This window comes from Zonotrichia leucophrys, chromosome 23, assembly GCF_028769735.1.
Source record: "Zonotrichia leucophrys gambelii isolate GWCS_2022_RI chromosome 23, RI_Zleu_2.0, whole genome shotgun sequence".
NCBI classification, from domain to species: Eukaryota; Metazoa; Chordata; class Aves; order Passeriformes; family Passerellidae; genus Zonotrichia; species Zonotrichia leucophrys.
In genome coordinates, this window is record NC_088192.1 from 855,455 (window position 1) to 881,303 (window position 25,849).

General features: G+C 48.0%; 1 protein-coding gene across 4 annotated transcripts; it reads right to left on the reverse strand.

Annotated features, from left to right (window-relative positions):
- MACO1 (macoilin 1) lies at window positions 1-25,775 on the reverse strand. 4 transcript variants are annotated; one of them, XM_064731665.1, is made up of 12 exons: window positions 25,668-25,775; window positions 25,451-25,584; window positions 18,417-18,558; window positions 17,384-17,510; window positions 16,431-16,554; window positions 15,786-15,964; window positions 14,510-15,008; window positions 8,131-8,289; window positions 6,629-6,811; window positions 4,974-5,094; window positions 2,733-2,907; window positions 1-741 (listed from the first exon to the last, which is right to left on the reverse strand). In XM_064731665.1, exons 1-12 carry the CDS (start codon window positions 25,758-25,760, stop codon window positions 539-541), a joined length of 2,139 nt encoding a protein of 712 aa, XP_064587735.1. In that variant the 5' UTR covers window positions 25,761-25,775; the 3' UTR covers window positions 1-538. The 4 variants fall into 4 exon arrangements, with proteins under 4 accessions (XP_064587735.1, XP_064587736.1, XP_064587737.1 ...); XM_064731666.1 differs by lacking the exons at window positions 25,451-25,584; window positions 25,668-25,775 and adding an exon at window positions 25,119-25,380; XM_064731667.1 differs by lacking the exons at window positions 25,451-25,584; window positions 25,668-25,775 and adding an exon at window positions 18,739-18,988.
- Window positions 25,776-25,849: the final 74 nt, after the last annotated feature.

Sequence of the window (25,849 nt, forward strand, 5' to 3'; positions counted from 1 at the left end):
TCACATCATCAGCTATTCTTTATTCCTTCCCTTCAACAACGCCCCTGGAATTTGTTTGGTCCTTTGAGGGGGGGAAAATCAAATTATCTTCTGCAACATCCACGTGTTTGTATTGAACACATCAATAAATCAAAGCTTTGTTGGGTTGTTTAACCCTTTCACTGGCAAACTGAGGGGTTTTCCTCACAAATTAAATCCAATTTGATAATTAAATAAAAAACTGAGGAGAAAGGGTTCAAAACCAAGCAAAGCCCTGTGGTTTTTTTGTTTTTTTTTCAAGAGGAAACCATGCAAGAGTACATAAAAAGGCAAAATTGGCTACTTGAAAACCAAGAATCGTTTTTTAATGCGTTGGCCAAGGAAAACAAATCGCAAAGTTCTGTGAGGTTCCCTAAAAATTTACAAGAAAAACCGATGGGCAGCTCTAGCCAATGCTCTTTTCTCCTGCTGGAAATGACAACAAACACAGTCCCACACGAAACAATTTCAATCTTGACTGCAAGAGACCCCCGGGGGCACAGAGAACCTTGGCATTGCCTCACTTCTTCAGGGGCTGGTACACGGAGGCGTTGGGGTCGAGTCCAGAGGGGCTGGGCTCCACGAATTTGGAGGAATAATGTGGGGACACGGGGCTCAGAGTGCTGGTGGCCGCAGTGTAGGTGATGCTGGGCATCACTGCCATCACCTCGGCAATCTTCTGCTTCAGCTCCTTGATCTCCTGATCCTTCTGCAGGATCTGCCCTGCGGACGGCAAAAGGCAGCGCTCAGAGCGGCTCAGGGCTGGAAGCACCGACCGGCGCCTCTGAGCTGCCCTTCCCCAGGCTGACACCCCTGAAATCATCCCTGTGCAGCTCAGAGCTGCCCTTCCCCAGCCTGAGAGCCCTGAAATCACCACCCAGCAGCTCAGAGCTTCCCTTCCCCAGGCTGACACCTCTGAAATCAGCACCCAGCAGCTCAGAGCTTCCGTTCCCCAGCCCTGAAATCACCACCCCGGAGCTCAGATCATGCCCTGAAATCATCCCTGTGCAGCTCAGAGCCTGAGAGTCCTGAAATCACCACCCAGGAGCTCAGATCATGCCCTGAAATCATCCCTGTGCAGCCCAGAGCTTCCCTTCCCCAGCCCTGAAAGCCCTGAAACCACGTCCCAGCCCTGAAATCATCCCTGTGCAGCTCAGAGCTTCCCTTCCCCAGCCCTGAAATCACCACCCCGGAGCTCAGATCATGTCCTGAAATCATCCCTGTGCAGCCCAGAGCTTCCCTTCCCCAGCCTGAGAGCCCTGAAATCATCACCCAGCAGCCCAGAGCTTCCATTCCCTGCCTGACACTCCTGAAATCATCACCCAGCAGCTCAGAGCCTGAGAGCCCTGAAATCACCACCCAGGAACTCAGATCATGCCCTGAAATCATCCCTGTGCAGCTCAGAGCTTCCCTTCCCCAGCCCTGAAATCATCACCCAGCAGCTCTGGGCCTGGCAGCCCTGAAACCACCACCCAGGAACTCAGATCATGCCCTGAAATCATCCCTGTGCAGCTCAGAGCTTCCCTTCCCCAGCCTGAGAGCCCTGAAACCACCAACCAGCAGCTCAGAGTTTCCCTTCCCCAGTCTAACACTCCTGAAATCATCACCGTGCAGCTCAGAGCTTCCATTCCCTTCCTTACAACTCTGAAATCAGCACCCAGCAGCTCAGAGCCGGCCCTGAAAGCACCAACCAGCAGCTCTGGGCCTGGCAGCCCTGAAATCATCCCTGTGCAGCCCAGAGCTTCCATTCCCCAGCCTGAGAGCCCTGAAATCACCACCCAGGAGCTCAGATCATGTCCTGAAATCACCTCCCAGCAGCCCAGAGCTTCCCTTCCCTGCCTGACAGACACTCCTGAAACCAGCCCTGTGCAGCTCCTGGTCTGTGCTCAGAGCTGGGTTTGATTATCTCCAATTATCACAAAACAAATCTCAACCCTCCCCCATGACAATTTGCATTACTTGCATTCACAGCTGCACCACCCTCAAAGATTAATTCTATTTAATCTCATTTTTCTGCCTTTTTCCATTGCCCTTCTCCAAACTCCTCACAAAAGTCAAATATCTAGTCATAAAAGTTGTTAATTTTCCAAACTCTCCCATTCCCATCATTTCTCTCTGAGCTTTCACACCCCCACCACAGCAATTCCTGCAACCTGGTGATGCAAAAACCCATTGCTGAAACGAAACAAAACAATTTCTCCCTCTAATTAAATATTCCTGCAGTCAAACAACCTTCTGCAGGGAAATGAAATGCAAAGTTATTGAAATGCTCCATGGTTTGCACAGCTGCACAAAGCCTGGGCTGGGTTTGGTGTTGGCTTTCTGCTCCCTCTGGTGGCAGTGCCCACACTCCCCTCACCTGTTCAGGGTTAAAACAGGTTGGGTTCTCCTCAAATTTAAGTTTTATTTGCTTGAGGAGTAATAAAATATTATTAATAGGATGGCAGGAGAGCAGCTTAACAACCTTAATTTCATTTATCTCTTTTAATGAGAGAGATTTTCCAGAGCTTTAAAAGATCTCCAGCTCCTTGTCATGGTTTATAAACTGCAGAAAATAATCATGAATTAATTGAAACACCAATTTTAATGTCCATGATCATGACGGGCTGGGAAGGTGAGCTCAGATGGTTCCGGCTCCACATCCCCAAAGCTGCAAATGCCAAATTCCCTCTGAGAATCCCCCAGGACTGTGTGTTATGGAAGCCCCCAGGTACCTTGGGCAATCTCCAGCTGCCTTTTGGCATCTCCCAGGGCAGAGAAAAGGTCCAGCTTGATCCTGGTCTCTGCACTCAGGCTGTTCTCCAGGTGCTGGGTCTTGTCCTGCATGGCCGAGAGCGCCGACATCAGCACCTCGGTGTCCTTCTCGTTCTCCTTGTACTTCCTCAGCTCCTGCAGGGGAAAATGGGCTCAGAACAGCAGGAATGCCAGCCTGGGGGCACAAATGTTAACCTAGGGGGCACAAATGGCATCCTAGGGGGGCAAAAATGCCAGCCTGGGGGCAAAAAATGCCAGCCTAAGGGGCAAAAATATCATCCTGAGGGAAAAAAAGCACCGACATCAGCACCTTGGTGTCCTTCTCGTTCTCCTTGTACTTCCTCAGCTCCTGCAGGGGAAAATGGGCTCAGAACAGCAGGAATGCCAGCCTGGGGGCATAAATGTTAACCTAGGGGGGCAAAAATGCCAGCCTGGGGGCACAAATGTTAACCTACAGGGGCAAAAATGCCAGCCTGGGGCCAAAAAAGTGCCAACATCAGCACCTCGGTGTCCTTCTCATTCTCCTTGTACTTCCTCAGCTCCTGCAGGGGAAAATGGGGTCAGAATGGGGCAATGCCAGCCTGGGAGAACAAATGGCATCCTAGGGGGCACAAATGGCATCCTAGGGGCCAAAAAATCCTGTCCTGGGGACAGAAATGTTATTTTAGGGGACAAAAATATCATCCTGAGGGCAAAAAAGCACCAACATCAGCACCTCGGTGTCCTTCTCGTTCTCCTTGTACATCCTCAGCTCCTGCAGGGACACAGGGATGGGCATGCCAGGAATGCCAGCCTGGGGCACAAATGTCATCCTAGGGGGCAAAAAAACCCACCCTGAGGGGCAAAACATGTCAGCCTAGGAGCAAAAAAAATGTCATCCTGGCAAACTGTGGCTGGGGGGAAAATAATACAAATATATTCTATACCTTCAAATGGAGGGACAAGAGTGCAAAGGGGAGAATATTAATGCCTGCAACAAAAAGCTTCTCTAACAGTTTGAAGATGCTCATGGAATTAAAAAGCTTAATTAGAGCTGGGTTTAATTATCTGGAAGCCATGCTCAAACACTCCAGGGATAAGCCACACTTGTTGTCAAGGGTCTGGTAAATCCAGGGACAAGGAGGCTGCACCTGTGACTGGGAAACAAGTCCACAGCAGCACCAGGTGGGCTTTGGAGAGGCATTAAAAATCCATTTTCATGCAGATTGTCAGTCTGAGCACATCTTTAGGACAGGAATAAGGGCACACATTTGAGCTCTGTAGCTGTAACAAACCCAGCTCTGTTTGCTGCACACCTGCCACAAAGTATTTCCAATATTCAGGCACTTTAACACAAAAACAATGGCCTGGCCAGTGCTCCAGACTGCCCTGAATCAGCAACCTTCAGTGAAATTCATTAGTTATTACCATGAGAGTGGCACAGGCTCCTTGCATGAGGAGAAAAATGCTCCTGAGGGGATTCTACCCTCAGCCTACACAGACCAGGGGGTTTGGGGGCAATAAATCCCCATTGAACCAAGAGAATGGTGTGGAAGGAGCCTCTGGGCCTGCTGGAACCATGGAATGGTCTGGAAGGAACCTGCTGGAACCATGGAATGGTGTGGATGGAACCAGCTAAAACCATGGAATGGTGTGGATGGAACCTGCTGGAACCATGGAATGGTGTGGATGGAACCTGCGGGAACCATGGAATGGTGTGGATGGAATCTGCTGGAACCATGGAATGGTGTGGATGGAACCTGCTGGAACCATGGAATGGTCTGGAAGGAACCTGCTGGAACCATGGAATGGTGTGGATGGAACCTGCTGGAACCATGGAATGGTGTGGATGGAACCTGCTGGAACCATGGAATGGTGTGGATGGAGCCTGCTGGAACCATGGAATGGTGTGGATGGAATCTGCTGGAACCATGGAATGGTGTGGAAGGAATCTGCTGGAACCATGGAATGGTGTGGATGGAGCCTGCTGGAACCATGGAATGGTCCGGAAGGAGCCTCTGGTCCCTCCTGGATCAATGCAAAGGTCTGGAAGGAGCCTCCTGGAACCATGGAAGGATCTGGAAGCAGCCTCAGGTCCCTCCTGCCCCCATCCAGGGCAGGATCTGCGCTCCCTGGGCACTGCTGTGCTGCAGATGCAGGGATGTGGCAGGGCTGGGAGCTCTCCCTGGGGGCTGCCCTGAGCCCCTGGGGCTGGGCATTACCTGCACTTTGATTTCCAGCTCTCTGATCTGGTCCTCCTTCAGCTTGATGTCGATGCTGAGCTTCTTGCACTCGGTCTCCAGCTCTCGGATGCGGCTCCGCAGGGTCTCGGTGCACTCCCCCCTGCAGGGACACAGCACAGCTCAGCAGCTGGGAGAGACAACAGCAGCCCTCAGAGACAACAGCCGGCCCTCAGAGGCAACAGCCGGCCCTCAGAGACAGCAGCCGGCCCTCAGAGGCAGCAGCCGGCCCTCAGAGGCAGCAGCCGGCCCTCAGAGGCAACAGCCGGCCCTCAGAGGCAACAGCCGGCCTGCCCCTCCTCAGCTGCATCCAACACCGACAATTAAAATAAAATAAAAAGGCTTGAAAAGAAGGAGCCAACTTTGGTCTGCTCAGTGAAGTGATTCCCTCACAGCAATGCAGTGACTGAAAGTATTCCCAAATAAGGCAATGTGGGCAGGGCTAAACCCAAATAAGGCAATGTGGGCAGGGCTAAACCCAAAAAAGGCAATGTAGGCAGGGCTAAACCCAAAAAAGGCAATGTAGGCAGGGCTAAACCCAAAAAAGGCAATGTGGGAGGTGCTAAAGCCAAATAAGGCAATGTGGGCAGGGCTAAACCCAAAAAAGGCAATGTGGGAGGTGCTAAACCCAAATAAGGCAAGGTGGGAGGTGCTAAACCCAAATAAGGGAATGTGGGCAGGGCTAAACCCAAATAAGGCAATGTGGGCAGGGCTAAACCCAAATAAGGCAATGTGGGCAGGGCTAAACCCAAATAAGGCAATGTGGGCAGGGCTAAACCCAAAAAAGGCAATGTGGGCAGGGCTAAACCCAAAAAAGGCAATGTGGGAGGTGCTAAACCCAAATAAGGCAATGTGGGAGGTGCTAAACCCAAATAAGGGAATGTGGGAGGTGCTAAAGTCAAATAAGGCAATGTGGGAGGTGCTAAAGTCAAATAAGGCAATGTGGGAGGTGCTAAAGCCAAATAAGGCAATGTGGGAGGTGCTAAAGCCAAATAAGGCAATGTGGGCAGGGCTAAAGCCAAATAAGGCAATGTGGGCAGGGCTAAACCCAAATAAGGCAATGTGGGCAGGGCTAAACCCAAATAAGGGAATGTGGGAGGTGCTAAACCCAAATAAGGGAATTTTGGGGGATGCTAAACCCAAACAAGGGAATAATCAATGTTCCAATTGATAAGGGATTCATTCCTTTCTGGGGAGAGCAGAAAAGCAAGAATAATTCCTTTTAGACATTTGGAGCCCTGCAGGTTAAAGTGCCCCCAGCCTGTGCTGCTGTGGGACTGCAGAACCCCACAAGGAGCACTGCCCCAGCAGGAAAATTCCAGAATTATGGCCAATGTCACTGCACAAATCCCTGATTCCCAGTTGCCAAGTGAAGGGAGATGCTCTTTTGAGCAAGACACAACACTGCAGGAAGAGCAGGTAATTTAGAGCACGCTCATCCTGTACATGTGTAAATGTCATGTAGGCACTGAGGCTCAGCTGCAGGGGAGACATCTCCCAGTCCTGCCTTGTTTTAACACAAATGAGCCTCTCAATGCAAATAAAGCTGGTTTTTTTTAAATAAAAAAGACTTTTTAAAGTAAAAGATCAAACACAGGCTCCTCTTTCCCACCCAAAGGCTCCCAAGGGCAGAGCACCTGGTAGCAGCAGCAAAGGCCACAGCTCGTGCTGCAGTTGCTTCTTCCAACTTCTTCCTCTTCTTTTCTTCCATTAATTGTTTTTCTACAAAGGTTCGTGCCTCCTGCTCTGCCTTTAGCTTCTTCTCCAGCTGGCTGATCATTTGTTTGTCTTTTTGTTTCATCTGTACAGCATTGTGCAATCTGCAGGGGGACAGGAGTGATCTTAAAATCTGTCTCTCATTTTAGGATTATTTAACACAAAAATCAAACTGTTATTCCTGCTCCCATATCCCTGAGAACCCCTAAATTTCCAGATTATAATTCCTAATACTAAACTGTTATTCCTACTCCCATATCCCTGCTTGAGAACCCCATAATTTCCAGATTATTGTAATCTGGAAATTCCTAATAACAAACTGTTATTCCTACTCCCATATCCTTGAGATTTCCAGATTACAATAATTCCTAATAACAAACTCATTCCTGCTCCCATATCTCTGCATGAGAACCCCATAACTTCCAGATTACAGTAATTCCTAATAACAAACTGTTATTCCTACTCCAGTATTCTTGAGAACACCTTCATTTCCAGATTACAATTCCTAATAACAAACTGTCATTCCCACTCCTATATCCCTGCCTGAGAACCCCATAACTTCCAGATTACAATTCCTAATAACAAACTGTCATTCCTACGCCCATATCCCCGAGAACCCCTTAATGTCCAGATTACAATAACAGCTAATAACAAACTGTTATTCCTAATAACGAACTGTCATTCCTGCTCCCATATCCTTGAGAACCCCATAATTTCCAGATTACAATTCCTAATAACAAACTGTCATTCCTGCTCCCATATCCTTGAGAACCCCATAATTTCCAGATTACAGTAATTCCTAATAACAAACTATTATTCCTACTCCAGTATTCTTGAGAACACCTTAATTTCCAGATTACAACAATTCCTAATAACAAACTCATTCCTGCTCCCATATCTCTGCATGAGAACCCCTTCATTTCCAGATTACAACAATTCCTAATAACAAACTGTCATTCCTATGCCCATATCCCCGAGAACCCCTTAATGTCCAGATTACAATAATAGCTAATAACAAACTGTTATTCCTAATAACAAACTGTCACTCCTATTCCCATATCCTTCAGAACCCCTTAATGTCCAGATTACAATTCCTAATAACAAACTGTCATTCCTGCTCCCATATCCTTGAGAACCCCATAATTTCCAGACTACAATTCCCAATAACAAACTGTCATATCCTTCAGAACCCCTTAATGTCCAGATTACAACTCCTAATAACAAACTGTCATTCCTGCTCCCATATCCTTGAGAACCCCATAATTTCCAGACTACGATAACTCCTAATAATTCCCAGATTACAATTCCCAATAACAAACCGTCACTCCCACTCCCCCATCGCTGCCTGAGCACCCCAAATGTTCCCAGCTCAGCAGGGAGGGTGTTTCCGTGCCCCCACTCCCCCCTGGCAGTGCCCACGTACTTGTTCTGCAGCAGCTCGTTCTCCTGGCGCAGCTGGCCGGTCTCTGCGCGCGCGCCGCGCTCGGCGGAGCTCAGCGAGCTCACCTGGCTGCGCAGCTCCTGCTCCACCTGCCTGCTGGCCTGCAGGTCGGCCTTCAGCTTCTTGATGTCCTGCTCCAACCTGGGGGCACAAGGACAGCGCCGCTGGGTGGGCATGAGGGAACCAGGAGCCCCACAAAGGCAGCACGGTGCGCCTGACTCCTGTGACCCTGCTCACAGGGGGCTGAGGATCTGACCCCATGCTTCAGAAGGCTTGATTTATTATTTTATGATATATATTATATTAAAACTACACTAAAAGAATAGAAGATTTCATCAGAAAGCTGGCTAAGAATAAAAAAAAGAAAGAATCTATTGAAGTTCACCATATATTGAAGTTGGAGGGGAGACGACCCACCTTGCATTGGTCAGCATCGACTCCCCTCTATTGATCAATCAGTCACCTTTTATAACAGTGTTAATTCACTTCATGCATATTGCAAAATCTGAGCTCACAATAGGTCAGAGATTACACACCAACTCCACCTTATGTTTCCAATACCAAGATTTGGGTTCTCAAAATTATTCTTGCTTTCCCAAAACAGCCAAAGATAGAACATCCACTTGTTATGAGAAAGCTGCCTGAGAACTCTGATGTGCAAGGCTCTCAAGGCCTTCATGTTTGCCACTTTTACCTGTAATTAAAAATAACCTGAGAACCTCTGCTGTTTACAGAAACCGGCTGTGAGAATCTGCTCCTCACAGCTGCCTTCTAGGCCATCCCTGAAAAAATCTCCAACAAGAATCGTAACAAAAGCTTGTGGCTCGGACTCTCTGTCCCAGCCAGCTCACTTTGATTGGCCATTAATTAGAATTGACTAACATAAGCCAATCAAAGATCCACCTGTTGCATTCCACGTTGTTTACATTTTGTTCTTGAGGCCTCTCAGCTTCTCAAAAGGAAAAAACCTAAAGAAAAGATTTTTCATAAAAGATGTCTGTGGCAGACACCGTGTTCTCAAGAAATGGAATATTCTGTGCCACTCACCAATTAATTTATTACACTTTATTATTTATTACTTTATTTGGGATAAATAAAGTAATTTTATTTATATTTTATTTGGGATAATATTTGGATTTATTACTTGATTTGGAACCCAGGGAATTCCTCTGGCTGCCCTGGAGGGCTCGAGACCCTGTCAGGGAGCTCAGAGACCAAGAACCCTGGGCCTTTGATTCAGCCCTTAGAAAAAACCAATTACCAACCTTTATATGAAGGATTACAAGACATGAAAATTTAAGTAAAATGATAGTGAATTTATCACAGGATGAAAAATTGATTTTTGGGGTTTTTAGAATGGGGGTTCAGGGGGCAAGATAGAGAAATCTGGGCATGTCCAGCCTTTCTCCTTCTTCTTCTGGGCCTCCCCATTTTTCTGGGTGATGGTGGCACTTTTAGATTGGTTTAGAGTAGAAGCTCACTGTCTAACATAGGTGATACTGGGAAGTTATTGTAAATATTGTACACGTCTTGTCCTGCTCCAAAGCAGGACAGAGCCACACACACACACAGAGATTTCATTCTGTCCACAAATGCTGAGTTGGATTTGCCAGCCAGAGCTGTGAATTGTCACCTCAACATGTTGGTGCTTTCTTGCAGCACATGATGTGCATGCCGAGTAAGAGGATGTGTTAAGTCACCCCCAGCTCAGGAGTCAGTAAATTCAGTTTTAATTGCTCTTGAACAGAGACCATCTGCTCTACACTTGAGATTGTAGCTTTGGAAAGTTCCTGAAGATTCATGTAATCTTTTTAATTAAAATATTGTTAAATAAAACACATTTTGGAGGAGAGGCACTCAGCTCACTTTCATTTTTTCCCCACAAATGAGGTTATTGATTCCTAGACTAAAAACACATCACAGGTGAATAATCAACCCTTTTAAACTCTGTTACACACTCACTGAAAGCAACACACCCCAGCCATTCTCACACAAGCCTCCTCTGCTCTGCCAGCTATTGATTGGGGAGTTTTTAAGTGTCCATAAAGAAGATGAAGGTGCTTTTATTTCCTAGGCTTCCATTCTGAACTGGTGGCAGTGGGACATTAAGATGAGGAGAGCACTCACCAAAGCCAAACAGAGCTGCCCTCAGTGACACTGAGCAGTGCAGATGAATGGCTGCAGCCTTCTGATTTCTTAATGAAACATTTTTGGGCTTAGGGCAGGGAAATCTCAGCCTAAAAGGCACTGAGAGATGAGCAGGGAGAAGATCCTGTGCTATTGAGTGCAGGGGGGAAATGTGGGATCCTCAAGGGTGAGGAAATCCAGAGAGGTGGGTCTGGAACAGCAAAAACACGCAGAGAGATGAGAGGGGGAATGAGGAGCCAGGGGAGCAGGGCTGGGCTGGGACCCCTCAGCCCCCTCCTGCCCCAGCTGCCTCTCCACAAGATTAATCCTTCAGTGCTCTATCAATGCTCAAAAGCACCCTCAGACAGAAAAAAAATCAACTTACAGGCAAAGAGTAACAGCACAAAGCAAATACCCACCTCAAGGGGAAGTGCACAAATCACTTGGTGCTCTGAGGGAAAGAACTTGCAAACCTGAGCAAGTATTCCAACCTCAGCCCCAAAATGGGAACAGCAGCAGCTGGTTTTAGGGGAGTGGTGCTACCCTGTGCAGTGTTAAATGATGGAAAGGGCAATTGTTGGGTAAATCAAGCTGTTTATATAAAAATTATCATTTTAAAGTTCCCACAGGGCTCCTGGCACCAGCAGCTCCTGCAGTGAAGCTGCTGCTTTGAGGGGCCACTGTGCCCCTGCTGGGACTGACAGGATCTCCCTGCAGCTCCTGGGAGCAGTTTGCACCCCAAAAAAGCCAGGAACCCCCAAAAAAGCCAGGAACCCCCCAAAAAAGCCAGGAACCCCCCCAAAAAAAGCCAGGAACCCCCCCAAAAAAAGCCAGGACCCTCCTGTCCCTGCTGCCATTCCCAGGGCTGGAAATGTTCTGTTCCTGAGCTCCCTGCTGCCTTGGGAAGGGGCTGCAGGAGGGATTGGCTCCCACACTCCTCATCTCCATCCCCAATCCTGATTTTCTGTTCTGTGCCTGCCTTCCTGGGGCAGGGAAGCTTGGCCATCACCCCCCTGCAGCTGCCACAGGAAACCTTCTGCTGCTTTAACGCAGCCAGGGGGTGAGCAGGAGGCACCAGCCCCTCTCTGCCCACCAGTGATGTCACCAAATTTTACAGTATTAGCACCAAATGGCCACAAATTCACATAAAAAACCTCCCAGTCTGTCCCTGCAGGTAACACCATTTTAGGAGAAGTGAAATAAGCTGTGGCAGAGCAGCTTTTGCTCCACCAAGAATTTTCCCAGTCCAAGTGCCAGAAGATGTCCTCGTTATCTGTGGGAATAATTAGTACATGAGACAGCTTGTTCATCACCTCGTGTGCCAAAGGCAGGACCTCTGTGGATACAGGCAGGCCTGCCAAGCTGCACTGCCAGGTTTTTGTGTGCTTTCAGAGCAGGGATTTTTAAGGGTGCTGAAAGGCAGAGGCAGGTCATGGGTTTTGCAGTGTAATGTGCAATAAACAACAAAAAAAAAATAATTCTGCAGCAATTACAGCTTGGACTTGTTCCATATATTGAGGCTGTGAATCTGTTCCAGCTCAGAAATCAGGGAAATGGGAGAAGAGATGGGTTTGCTCTGCACCTCCTGACAAACAGCAGAGTGCAAAAGGACCCAGGCTGATCCCAAATGGATCCCTGCAGTGGCCCCAGGGAGCTGGGAAAGAGGAACTCAATCACAGATTCAGTGATGAAGGGATTGAGAAGCTCCCAGCACCCTCAGGAGATGTCTCAGAAACCCCCAGAGGTTCCTGGGACCCCTCAGCTCCAGCAAGGATGGGACAATCCCCAGGGATGGGCATCAGGGAGCTCCTCTCCATAAAACTCAGGTTCTGATATTGCAGGAAAAGCTTAGCTTCAAAGAGGAGCATGTATGAAATACATACATAAACCTTAACTTTAGGACACTTCCACACAGACCACATCAAACATTTCAGAGCTAACAACCCTGTAAAGCTCCTGGTCTGCAAAACCTCCTGATCCTGACTGTCTCCAGCCCTGCTAATCCCCAGCCCCAGCAGCAGAAGGAATATTTCACATTTGCAGAAGGAATATTTCACATTTGCAGAAGGAATATTTCACATTTGCAGAAGGAATATTTCACATTTGCTCCTGGTTACTCAGCCCAGGGCCATCCTCTGTGGACACAAAAGGAAAGCAGCTTGGGTCTGCCACCCTGCTGGACACCCAGTTCAGAAAAGCAGCTTTATTTGGAAGCTGGGCAGATCTGAGCTGAGTCTGAACAAATCAGGACTTCACTGAGCCCTTTCCAGCTCCAGCAGACTGAAAGTTTAATAACAGGAATGAGTAACACTCCTGCAAGTGGAAAAACTGATGAACAAATGCCTGGAACTCCAGGGAGGGGATAATGGACAAGGTTAAAATAAAAAAGCACCGTGAATTTTTAAATTTAAGTGCATCCATCCCATCCAATTTGTCAGGTGAGTTTATGCTCCCACTGGTGTGGGAGCTGCACAGCCAGGCTGAGCAGAAACAATGGATGCCATGGATGCCATGGATGACTGCAGCAGAGCTGGGTCTGGGCTGTTTGCACGGGGACAGCAGGGACAGGAACAGCTCCAGGGACCTGTGGCACCACTCCACAGCCACACATCCCAAAACCACTCCTCTGAAGGAGCTCAGACTTCAGGAATTCCCTCTCAGGGCACAGTAAGGCCCTTTCAGAGTCCAGCTGTGCTCTGTGTCCTTCCAGCAGCTGCAATTCCCTCAGGACAGGATCTGTTTTGCTGCAGACTCATTTCTGTGATCCAAAACTCACCTTGGGGGATTGGTGAGCACCTGCTCTGAGCTGCACACAAGGATTTCAGCAGGAAACTCCTTAACACAGCAGCTTTAACCCTGTCCCAGCACAATCCCCAGGCTGGCAGCTCCTTCCAGGTGTTTAACTGGACTAATCCTGCCACAGATCCCACTGGCTGGCTGTTTCTGAACCCCACACAGATCCTAGACACACATTAGTCATCAATTAGTCCAGTGGTTAATTGGCAGGATCCTGTCCCACATCTCACTGACTGTCTGCTTTCTGACCCTCACACAGATTCTACACAGACATTAGTTATCAATTAGTCCAGGTGTTTAATTGGATCCTGTCACACATCACACTGACTGGATCCTTTCTGACCCTCACACAGCTCCTCCATAGAAATTAGTTATCAATTAGTCCAAGTGTTTAATTGGACTAATCCTATCACAGATCTCACTAACTGGTTACTTTCTGAACCCCACACAGGTCCTATACACACATTAGTCATCAATTAGTCCAGGTGTTTAATTGGCAGGATCCTGTCACACATCTCACTGACTGGCTGCTTTCTGAACCCCACACAGGTTCTCCACAGACATTAGCTATCAATTAGTCCAGGTGTTTAATTGGCAGGGGTATGTCAATCAGAGCAGAGTGATTATCAGAAGCAAAAATAATATTTCCAATGAAGTAACTGTGTTCCCACAGCACAAATCCTCTGAGATAAAAGCCCAATTATCAAAGGTACCTGCAGGGAAAACAAGCCTGAGCTGCCCATTAAGCTGGCCAGCACTGGTGGAAGAAGGAAAAAGAGACATGAGCAGGTGGGAAATGCTGGAGAAGGGCAGAACTGCGGGACAGGTTTTGTTCCAGACATGTCTCCAAGCACAGCCACAGCCCCTTCCTCACTGCTGCTTCTCCTGGCAGCACCTCAGACCCCACAGCTCCCTCTGAACCTGCAGGAGCAGGGCAAAGCTGGGATTTTCCATCCTGCCAGGTCCCAGGGCTGAGGGCAGAGCTGAGCTCAGCTCCACAGCAGCCCTGGCTCTCTGCACTCACTTGGAGTTGGAGATTAAAGCAAAAGCCAAACACTCCAAAGGAAAAACAAAACCAAACCACCTGTTCAGGCAGCAGGAAAGGCCAGTGAGCTCCCTGGAGAGGCAGGGCAGGAGCTGGCAGGGACACATGAGCTGATTTCCTCAGGTTTTCCTTCTGCCCTCCACCAGGGTATTCCTGGTGCCTCACACCAGAGCTGTGAGCCAGGGGAGCAGCAGATCCTGAGGCAGACATGGAGCAACCTGCTCCAGAATGCATCAGAGCCCAGAACACAGCTGCACACATCTCTGGAGATCCTGTCCCACCACTGCACAATTCCACATCATCACAAACGACATTTTCCTGATAAACAGCAAACAAAACCCCCGAGTCCTGATGGAGCAAGGGAGGATGAGACAAGGCTCAGGCCCAACTTACCTTACCAGTGCATCTGGTTTGCTTAGCTGGTTATTAGGAATACAGTTTTCCATTAAGTCCTTATGTGTGCTCGGGCTCTTGCTGGCACATTTCTGTTTTTTCTCATTTTTGGAGGATGAGGAGGGGATGCTCCCGTTGGTTGCACTGTGGCTGCGGGGTGAGGAGTTCACAACCCCGCTGACATTTTTGTAATTTTTGGACGAGGCAGTGCATGAGTCCTCTTTCAAGAGGTTTTCTGTACTTCCTACAAGATCATTATTTAATCTTTTACTATTGATATGGTTTTCCATATATTCAATTTCTTGTATTTTAGAGTCTACAGGTTGCAAAATGTTGTTGTTTATTCCAAGGTTGTGTTTCTTTGCATCCTTGTCCTTTTCTTTCCCTTTTTCTCGATATTCCAGCTCTGGCAACGTTGCAGAGATTTTTTTGTTGGCTGGAATGCCTCCATTGTGCTGCAGGAGTATTGAGGAATCCATATCAGATAATCCTTTGGCTGCTGCAACACCAAAGTGAAAAAAAACCAACTTAGTTCATTAAATCCATCAATATCGTGCCACAGAAAGAAAAAATCATTATGGACACATCCCTCATTCCTGCAGGAAACAATCAGGATTGGAGGCTCTCTAGAAAAGAGAATCCAAATCACCAATTTTAAGGCTTTTTGCCTCATTCCAGGCAGGAAAGAGGATTTAAGAATAAACACTAGAGCTTCCCACAACACTGACTGATGCAGTGCTAATGAGGAACTGAGCAGAGGGGCCAGAATTCCCTTTTCCTGTCACATCAACCCCTCCAAAGTGATTCCATTTCTGCCCCTCTGGGCTCACCACCCTCCCACCCAACAGAGCTTGTCACAGACAAATTTTATGAGAAATATGAAATATGAGCTTCTCCTGAGAAGCTGAGCAGCTTCAGCTTCTCCAATGTTTTGCTGCTTTGGAATGTGATCTGGAGAATTGTTTACCCAGCACATGAAATTATTTTTACTCAGTGACCAATGACAGCCACCTGTGTCGAGGCTGTCAGCAGTCACAAGATTTTATTATCATTCCTTTCTTCTCATCTTTTAGTAGAGTGCCAATATATCATTTTCTTTCAATATAACATATATCATAAAATAATAAATCAGCCTTCTGAAAGATGGAGCCAAGATTCTCATCTCTCCCCTCATCCTGGGACCCTCAAACGCCCCCACAGCTCCTCCCCTGCACGTCTGGGGTTTGTTTTTCCTCGGAGCAGCACAGAACAGAGCACACAAGAAGGGATAACTTGCCTTCCTCTGCCTCCCTCTCTTGCCTTTGCAGCATCTGCTGCTCTGGGGGCAGAGCCTGCTGCAGGAGCTGCATGTAGAACTCATTCTCCTTCTGCACCTCCTTCTGCTTCCTCAGCCGCATCTTGTAGCTGACGTAACTTTTAAAGCCAAAGCCCAAAGTCACAACAGGGTAGCCAATGCTGAGGAGGAAAAAAAAAGCAATATTAATCAAATATATACATAATTCATCTACACATATTCATAAATATATGAACATGCTCCACAGAAACTGATTTATAAAGTGGTTTTTGCTGTTTCAAGAAATGCTTGGAATATCCAGACTGCAAATTCCTCCCAGCACAGAAAGGTGGCACTGGGTCCTTGTTTACACACATTTCTCATGGAATATTTCATGGCAGAATTGGGAGGGGAAAACTGAACAGCCAAGCCCTGAACCCAAATAAAAAGGCCTGATTATTCATTTTCCTGGTGAAATAAAGGTTAATAAAAAAGGCCTGATTATTCATTTTCCTGGTGAAATACAGGTTAATAAAAAAGGCCTGATTATTCATTTTCCTGGTGAAATAAAGGTTAATAAAAAAGGCCTGATTATTCATTTTCCTGGTGAAATAAAGGTTAATAAGGAAAGGACAGAGAAGCACTCACCAGTGTGCTGCAAATGGACGACAAAGGTCCACGTGGAAGTTTTTTAAATCTTTAAATCTAATGGCTGCTTCAATATAAACAAAAAGTATCCACAGTGATACTGTTGGTAAGCACACACCTCTTTCTGTGGAGAGAAGGGAAACAGAGGCACTCAGGCACAGAGGACAGGCAGCAAAGATTTGAAAGTTATTTTTACAACATTTTCAGGAGTCTGAGGAAACAAACCTTAAAGATTTTCACAAAAAAAAAAGCAAGTTCCCATCACACCCCTGGCATCAGGGCTGACACAAAATTTTCCACAAATCTCAAATCCCAACAATCTGGGGAGTGAAAAGTTACCCCTAAAAAAAATTTTAAATTAAATTTGATTCCTAAAATTTGATTCCCAGCTCCATTTCCTCATCCAAACCCAGGGATTTGTGAGAACAAACTCAGGGAGAAAAGGGCAGCAGAGGGGGATAAAAATTCTCCATGGAATCCCAAAGTGTCAGGGCAGCCTCTGGCACCACCAGCTCAGCAACTGGATCCAGCTTTGCTAACACAGAATTCAACTCTGAGCACTGCAATAACTGATATTTGAACATTATTAACTAAATTATCAGCACACCAACTGAGTGTGGAAGAACAGAACACTGTCACAAACTGTGTGCTCTGGAATTGTTCAATCACTGCAGTAGAGTTTTAAAGTCAGGAATTTCATTTTCTTTTAACTGCTCTGGAATTCCTGTTTATTCCCCTCCAGTTCCTGCTTACTGGAGATGCAAAGCAAAAAAAAAACAAACCAAAATTTTTAACTCTAAAAAAACTGCATTAAGTGAGGCAACAGCAGAGGGGATTTGCTCCTAAAAGATGTGAGATACACATGGAGCCCTGGAAATTGTCAATAAAGGAAGAATTGGAAATAGAGAAATTATAAATGAGTCAGGAAGCTGTAAATAAAGAACAATGCCCACCTGTGTGCCACACATACTGTACCCACACATAGGTGCTGGCAGCAAAGAACAGCCACTGGATTGGGATGAAGAGCAGACAGATGATGTTGGAGGTGAATGCTACACACACAAAAAATACTGAGAAGGCCTGAAGGAAAGGAGGGAGGGGGACAAAGAAGAGAGTTTGGTTATTCCAACCCAAATACAGTTTTTTATATATATTAAAATACATATAATAAATTTTACATAAAATATCTAATAGCTATAATTTTATAACTCACCAATATTTCTAATATTACATGTTTAATTTTAATATAAAAATTATATATTTTTATATACAAATGAGTATTGCTAAATAAAAATATATATTTATATTTATATAAAATAAATATCTAAATCTATATAAATATATAAATAGCAATATTTTATATGGCTATGTATATTTTTAATATAACCATATATATATATAACCCTGGATATAGATAGATAGCATATGTGTATATATATACACATTTTTTTTTTTTTTAAAGTTTATATAGAGGGTTTTCTTTAAAATAATGCAGAAAGTCTTGCCTGTTTACACATATATAATGTTATATATAATTCTGATTCATTCTAACCCAGCTCAGGAATTTAAACAATATTTCTCCGTGGTGAAATTTGGATAAATCTTGATTTCATTTCCACTGGCCATGGATAAAGTATCCATCAGAGAGAAGCCCTGGTGCTGTGAGGGGGCTCTCAGTGCCATTGCCATTGAGGAAAATGGAATATTGCTGGAATATTGCTGGGATATTCCTGGGGAGGCTCAGTGCCATTGCCATTGAGGAAAATGGAATATTGCTGGGATATTGCTGGGATATTCCTGGGGAGGCTCTGAGCCACTGTCCCTGTGGGAAATGGAATATTCTGTGCCACTGTCCCTGTGGGAAATGGAATATTCTGTGCCACTGTCCCTGTGGGAAATGGAATATTCTGTGCCACTGTCCCTGTGGGAAATGGAATATTCTGTGCCACTGTCCCTGTGGGAAATGGAATATTCTGTGCCACTCACCAAGCCCTGGTAGCGGAAGGAATCGTAAACGCTCCTGATGAAGAGCCAGAAGGGCCACAGGTACTCAAACCTGAACTCCAGCACAAAATCTGCCAGCAGCACCAGGGCCCACACCACCAGGAACTTCAGGTACAGGAAGGTGCTGGGGGAAAGAAAAAAGGAAATTTCAGATCAGGATTTCCAACAGACAAACTGACTTTCTTCTTTTTTTTTTTTAATTAAAATATTCAGAATTAAAACTAAGGACAATATAGAAGAAAATACCAGCCAAAATAATTTTATAAAACAAGTTTAGGTTTGTTTTTTTGGTTTATTTTATTACCCCATTACAGCAGGCCTGGTGTAATGAAGCTCACACTGAAGTGCATTTATTTTCCCCAATACCCAGCATGTCCCTCTGCATTCTCCCACAGGAAACCTCTCCCAGCTGGAATATTCCTTTCCCAGTCCCCTCCTGGCCCTGGAGCTCAGGAATTTCGTGTTCCCCTCCTCAGCAGGCTGCAGATGTTCCCTCATTTAACACACACTGCAACACCAAGAAACTGAGATGCATTTTAAGCCTACAGCAATTTAAGGATTGTTTGGATACTGAGTTATCAGTGGTAGATTGGAAAACATTTCTATGAAGGCAAATGGATCCCTTAAAAACAAACAAACCAACCCCAGAAAAATGGAAGCACGTGAGGCCTGAGACCAGCCTAACTTCTATTTTTAATTATTTCTGAGCCACATTCCCATGTTCTGAGTCCTGCATTTTGAACCACTGATGATCCTTCTTGGCAACAGGGCTTAAAAACACTCTGAGCTCATACCCAAGCAACACTTGAGGCATCAGCCCAATCCATTCCTCCAAAAAAGCAGCAAAACCCCTTTTTCCCCAAAGCCACCACCCCAGATGGGTCACTCCAGCTCCCCAATACCTTGCTGCACTCTATTAGGTTACAAAAAAAAAAAGGGGGGTTAAAAATATTTGTTTCTCATTTAAATCAAATGTAAATTGTCCTTTTAGCGACTTGTTTTCCCTCCTGTGCCACCCTGGCAGCACAAGCAGCAGAACTTTGCCCTGGAATGTTCAGTGGGAGGTGCCAAGGCTGGCACCGGTGCCAGGCAGGGTCCAGTTTCTGCCCTGCTCGGGGCTTTTTTGGGAACTTGCTCAGAGCTTTGGGGAAGAAACCAAACCCCAAATTCCCAGGGAAAGAGCTGGGTGCCAGCAGACATTGGAAATGAGTGAACTTGTGCAGTTCTCACCCAATCCAGGAACACTCCTGGATTTCTTGGGAGCCAGGGGTGGATGGCAGGGGCCTGAGGGAGCCCTTATCAACTGAACTGGCTGGGAAAAAACACAGCAAAAAGCTCCAGGAAACACCTCAGGGGAATGGAAACAAAATTAATGGCACACACTTGCAAAGTTAAGGAAGTGCTTTCAGTGTTTTCAGTTCCGAGGGACCCAGCCCCAGTCACAAATTTCTTTAGAGAAGAATGAAACTAAAATCTCAGTGGGAGTACTGCAAAAAGCCTCCAAGCCAACAAAATATCCCACACCAAAAGCCCTTAAATGGTCACACTGTGCTGGTGCTTCCTCAGGCTGCCCTCCCCTGCTTATTTACAGCTCAGATCCTCAGCAGAAATCCGTAAGAAGCAGCTGCACTCAGGGAATATTTGACACTAAAGGTGACATTTGGGCCCAGATCTGAGGAATTCCATAAAGCCACCACAGCCAGGAATTCCCTGCTCGGTTTGGTTGTGTTGTGGAGCATTTCCCTGGGTTCCTCTCGTGGTTATTGTTGATTTTCCTGCCACTGCAAGGCAGGAGGAGACCCCATTTTCCCCAGCACACGAGGGCTGTCAGGACTAACGCTGCTCAGCCCTCAAGTGCCACTCCAAGGGAAAGCATTTGCTGGGCAGCAGTTCTGTAGCACAGCCATTAAAGTGATTTCTGATATTAAATTCATATCAATCCAAGGGCCCCGCTGACACTTAGCACCTTCTAAAGTGGAATTGGAACAATGCAACACTTGTAAGGAGCTTTTGCCAACACTATTAAAGAGCCTATTCCTCATTGTCCGAAGGCTCCAAAGGCACTCGGAATTCCAGGAGTTCAGGGAAATCTCAAAGCTCAATCCTGGGGCTGGCCCCAAATCTCAGATCCTGCTGGCCCTGAGGTGCTGCACAGCCAGGTCTGTGCTCAGGCTGAAACACATCCCCAGGAATTCAACCCCTGGAAAACCTGTTTATTGCACAGCCTCAAATGTATTCCACCAGGCCAACTGGAATTCTGAGGTGGATCCCAATACAGGGAAGATTCTTGCAGATAAACACCTAAAATCTGGGTTATCCAATTTCCTGACACGTGGCAAAAACCTGCCCTGGGTGCCCTGGCAGAGGTTTCGGGCTTTCCCCATGGAACAGCACATGGCATCAACCTGGAGGGTGAGGAAGGAAGGATGGACAGATCCATGCCAGGAGCAGGGCACAGGGCAGGGAGGAGCAGGGATTGCAGAGCTGCAATTTCTCTGAAAGGTCAATTGATGGCTAATGTACACTGAACAGAAAGATTTATTCATAACCCTGCGGTGCCTCTGCTCCCCATTTGAATTTGCAAATAAATAATTTTCCTCCTTATTCCTCCTCCCCCTGCAAGTGCCAGATGCCATTTCCTTCCCCCCCTCCCCTTTTTTTTTTCCTCTCTTGTTCTTTGTTCTCCTTTTACTGCCCTGCAGGAGCAGATCCTCTGCCAGCTCTAAGGTAAAAACACAGCCAAAATCCCTAGGAAAAGGCCCAATTCTGCACCCCAAACCCAAACTGGGGGTGGATTAAGCCTTAATTCCTTATCAGCAAGGCCCAAAGGCTGGAAAGGCAATCCTGGCATGTTCCACTGGCAGCCTGACTCATCCAAGACAATGGAGTGGGGTGGGAGGCAGCCCCAGCCTGGCAGCGAGCCAGGGGCACAGGTGAGCCTAAAAAAGGTGAATTGGAGCATTTGGGTGAAATCACCCAATAATCAACAGCCCCCCAGCTCAGGGTTAGCCAGCAGCCACAACACAGGCATGCTGAGGGGAGATTAGTAAATATTAAAGCTTTATCTAATAAACACACAAACATATCTAAGATTGTTATCAGCGGGCAGAAGGAGGGAAACACGGCGAGTCTGAAAGGCAGCAAACATCACTGCTGGCACTGACCACGAGAAACACCCGCCAGCCACAGGTCTGAAAAGGAAAATAAATGTGAGGAAACTCAGGAAAGCTCCCTGAGCCCTGATTCGGGGCACAGAGGGCACCCAGCCCTGAGCTGGGCAAAAGAAAGGGAAATAAATCCCTGCAGGGGCACACAGTCAGCACCCAGCACTGTGGGGCTGGCACAGCAGGCACTGCCAGCTCTGAACCCCAAAAATCCCAAATGCAGCCACAGCAGGCACTGCCAACTCTGAACCCCAAAAATCCCAAATGCAGCCACAGCAGGCACTGCCAGCTCTGAACCCCAAAAATCCCAAATGCAGCCACAGCAGGCACTGCCAGCTCTGAACCCCAAAAATCCAAAATAGATCCACAGCAGGCACTGCCAGCTCTGAACCCCAAAATCCCAAATGCAGCCACAGCAGGCACTGCCAACTCTGAACCCCAAAAATCCCAAAATGCAGCCACAGCAGGCACTGCCAGCTCTGGGAACTCAGCTGTGAACCCCAAAATCCCAAATGCAGCCACAGCAGGCACTGCCAGCACTGGGAACTCAGCTGTGAACCCCAAAAATCCCAAATGCAGCCACAGCAGGCACTGCCAGCTCTGGGGATTGAACTGTGAACCCCAAAAATCCCAAATGCAGCCACAGCAGGCACTGCCAGCTCTGAACCCCAAAATCCCAAAATGCAGCCACAGCAGGCACTGCCAGCTCTGAACCCCAAAAATCCCAAAATGCAGCCACAGCAGGCACTGCCAGCTCTGAACCCCAAAAATCCCAAAATGCAGCCACAGCAGGCACTGCCAACTCTGAACCCCAAAAATCCCAAAATGCAGCCACAGCAGGCACTGCCAGCTCTGAACCCCAAAATCCAAAATGCAGCCACAGCAGGCACTGCCAGCGCTGGGGATTCAGCTGAAAACAAATAAACTTTAATTGCTTAACTGATGACAAGCTGCAATGAATACTTTAATTAACAATTAGGGGTTTAATGCATGCACACTGCCAAAGGTAGGAGATGTTAAATCACTTGAGCATTTTTAAACTGTTGCCATTGTTTTACACAGGACAAGGCAAAATTTGGAATATAAACTGTGGAAATAAGAGACCCTCCTATTCCCACCATGACTGTGGTGGGTTTGGAGATCTGCTGAAAGCAGTTATTTTTAATTATAATAAAGTTCTTTCCACAGATCCTGCAATACTTCTAAAGAGGATAAGTCACTGCAAAAATCAGCATTCACAGATCATCCACACCTTTCAGTGCAGCTCAGGAATTTATATTGCTAACCCTGTTCCGTTTTTCTATCACTTCTTATAATCTTCAGTTTTACACGTGCAATGAACTCTGCCACCAGAGCTTCCCTGCAGCACAATTCCTTCCTTACCTGCTCCAAAACTCCTCATTTTCCCAGCTCTCACTCACAGTGACAGCTCTGCCTTGCTCACATGCCAGGCTGGACAGGAGGCTTAATTTAAGATCAGGCTTAATTTAAAAACCAAACAAAACAAAGAGTTAAGCATCCCAATGGTGCTGTTTGCTCAGCCTGGCTGCTCTGCCCATAAAGCCAGGATGCTTCCTCCTGATAACTGCATTTACTGGGGCTGTGTAAGCTGATGGGGACAATTAAGATAAGCTGAATAAATAAGTGCAGTAATTACAAGAATTTAGACAACTGTAGTTCTGTGAGAAGTTACCTGTATTTGACCAGTGAATTATGGAGGCAGAAAAAAATATTAAAAAAAAAAGAGAAAGATCCCAGATCCAGGTAGAAAAACCTCCCTCTGCTTAGACTGCAAAGGGAAAAGCCTTCCCACTATTTCTCCTTTTCTGTGTGACAACACTCTGAGCACACTGGTTGTTTCTGTTTAGCAAAATGTCACGTGAAACAAAGGCTAAAAATCCCATTCCTGAAGCAAAGCATCCCAGGAGGAGCGAAGGCAGAGGTGCCTCAGCTGCTCAGAGACTCCAGCAGCTCTCCCTGCTCACACTCAGCTCCTGGAGCTCCGCTCAGCTTTCCCTCATTTCCCATCCTTCTCTCACCCCGCCTTCCCTGCCAGCCACCTCAAAAGCAAAGCATTTGGAATTACTTTTGAAATCCAGCTATAAGCAATTCCTTATATATTTGAATTATTCTTCACCTTGAATAATAATTTCCACACAAGGGATGATTTTCTTTACCGTTCCAGGCAGGGCTTTCCCAAAACCTGAAAGTCTGAAGCAAGAAGCTCTCTACTCTCAGAGATTCACTACAAGTGGGATAAGCAGCACACTGGGACAGCTTTATTCCTGTCACAGCTCCCCAGCAGCTGCTTCCCTCATGCAAAGTTAACATCTGAATTGTATGAGCTCGCTCAGGTTTCCAGGCGCTGCATTCATCAACCCCACTGAACTAGAAACAGAAATGGGACAGCAGCACATTTACTACAGCTCTCACCAGCTCCCGAGCCTCTCCTGACCCAAACTCCTGCTGACTGAGAAATGCACAATTACTGCACGCCACAGAAACATAAAAACCTGCCACACTCGGGAGAGCACAGCCCTGAACTGCTCCTTACACGGGCTGGGTGCTGGGACACCAACCTGGGAGCACCTGGAAAACTCCAGTTTAGAATTGGAGAATCACATCCCTGGGACACCAACCAGCCCTGGCAGCACCCGGAAAACACAACACATCCCTGGGACACAAACCTGTGAGCCCTGGGAGCCCCTGGAAAACACAACACATCCCACGTGCATCTCCCTTCAGAGCTGCTGGGTTCCTCGCTGCCAGGGTCAGGGCTGAGCCGGGCACCGGCTGTGTCCCCCCGGTACACACCGGGCTCTGCCCACACCGGGCCGTCCGTCCCTGCTCCGGCAATTCCCAGCTCTCACGGCTTCCCCGCAGCTCCACCAGCCCGGCAAGAACAACTCTGTGAGACCCCGAGCGAGCAGCCGGGCTGGGTGCGAGCCTGAGCCTGGGAATGCCCGGCCGGGAAAGCCTCCCCGGGCAGACCCAGCTGAGGCGGCAGCGGCAGCTCGGAGCTCCGGCAGTGCCCAGCTACGAGACCCGGCCGGGAAACCCTGCCCAGGCAAGGCTCGGAGCTCCGGCAGTGCCCAGCTACGAGACCCGGCCGGGAAACCCTGCCCATGCGAGGCTCGGAGCTCCGGCAGTGCCCAGCTACGAGACCCGGCCGGGAAACCCTGCCCAGGCAAGGCTCGGAGCTCCGGCAGTGCCCAGCTACGAGACCCGGCCGGGAAACCCTGCCCAGGCAAGGCTCGGAGCTCCGGCACCACCGGGGGTGACCCAGGGCGAAGGCCCCAGCGCTGGGCGCGCACCCCGGGGCCGGCTCCGGCCGCTCCCTCCCGGCAGCACCGGCAGCACCTTGGCCAGCAGCAGCCCCGGCCCCGCGGAGCCCCGGGGGCGCGGAGGGCCCGGGGCGGGGCAGCGCCTGAGGGGCGCCGGGGCGCCATGACGGTGACAGGGCCGGGGGGCCCGGGGCCGCGACCCGCCCGCTCCCGGCGCCGCGGCGGCCGCTCGGTACCTGCCGTAGATGCCCTCGGTGATGCGGTTCCGCTTGAGCGGCCGCCGCAGTTTGCTGCAGTCCGCGCTCCGCCGCTTCATCCCGCCGGCCCGGCCCGGCCCGGCCCGCCCCGCTCACGGCAGCACCATCCGCCCCCGCGGGGGGTTCCCGAGCGCGGGGCTTTTTTTTTGGGTTTATTTTTCTTTTTTTCCCTTTTTTTCCTTTTTTTTTTCCCCGGGAAACAAAGAAATAAAAATAATTCCTGGTCCGTCCCTCCCCGCCGTGTCCCCCCGCGCAGCCGCCGCGCAGCGCCCCGCCTCCCCGGCGATCGCCAATCAAACGGTTGATCCCACCTGAGTGACAGCATGTCTGACCAATCGACAGCGGGCAAACGCAGACAGACGGTAAAACAGACCAATCGCAGTGTCAGAAAGTTGAGCCCGCCTCGTGCAGTCGCGTGGCACGCCCACCACTGTGAATGACGGCCCTGCAACCCAATCAGAGAGGATTATTTGTGATTGATGGCCTGGCAACCAATCAGAATACAGATTTTGGTCTCCTCCTGCCTACTGTGCTGCTGGCTAGTTCCCGCCCCCTGCGGTGACCGACAGCAAAATTGCCCAATGGAGGAGAAACAGAGAAATAAAAGGACAGCTCAGCCATCCACTCGGAAACGGAAGAAGGAGGGCTCTATTTCCTCTGTCACCGTAGCACCGAGGTGCCACCTCTCCCGCTTGATTGACAGCCTCGCT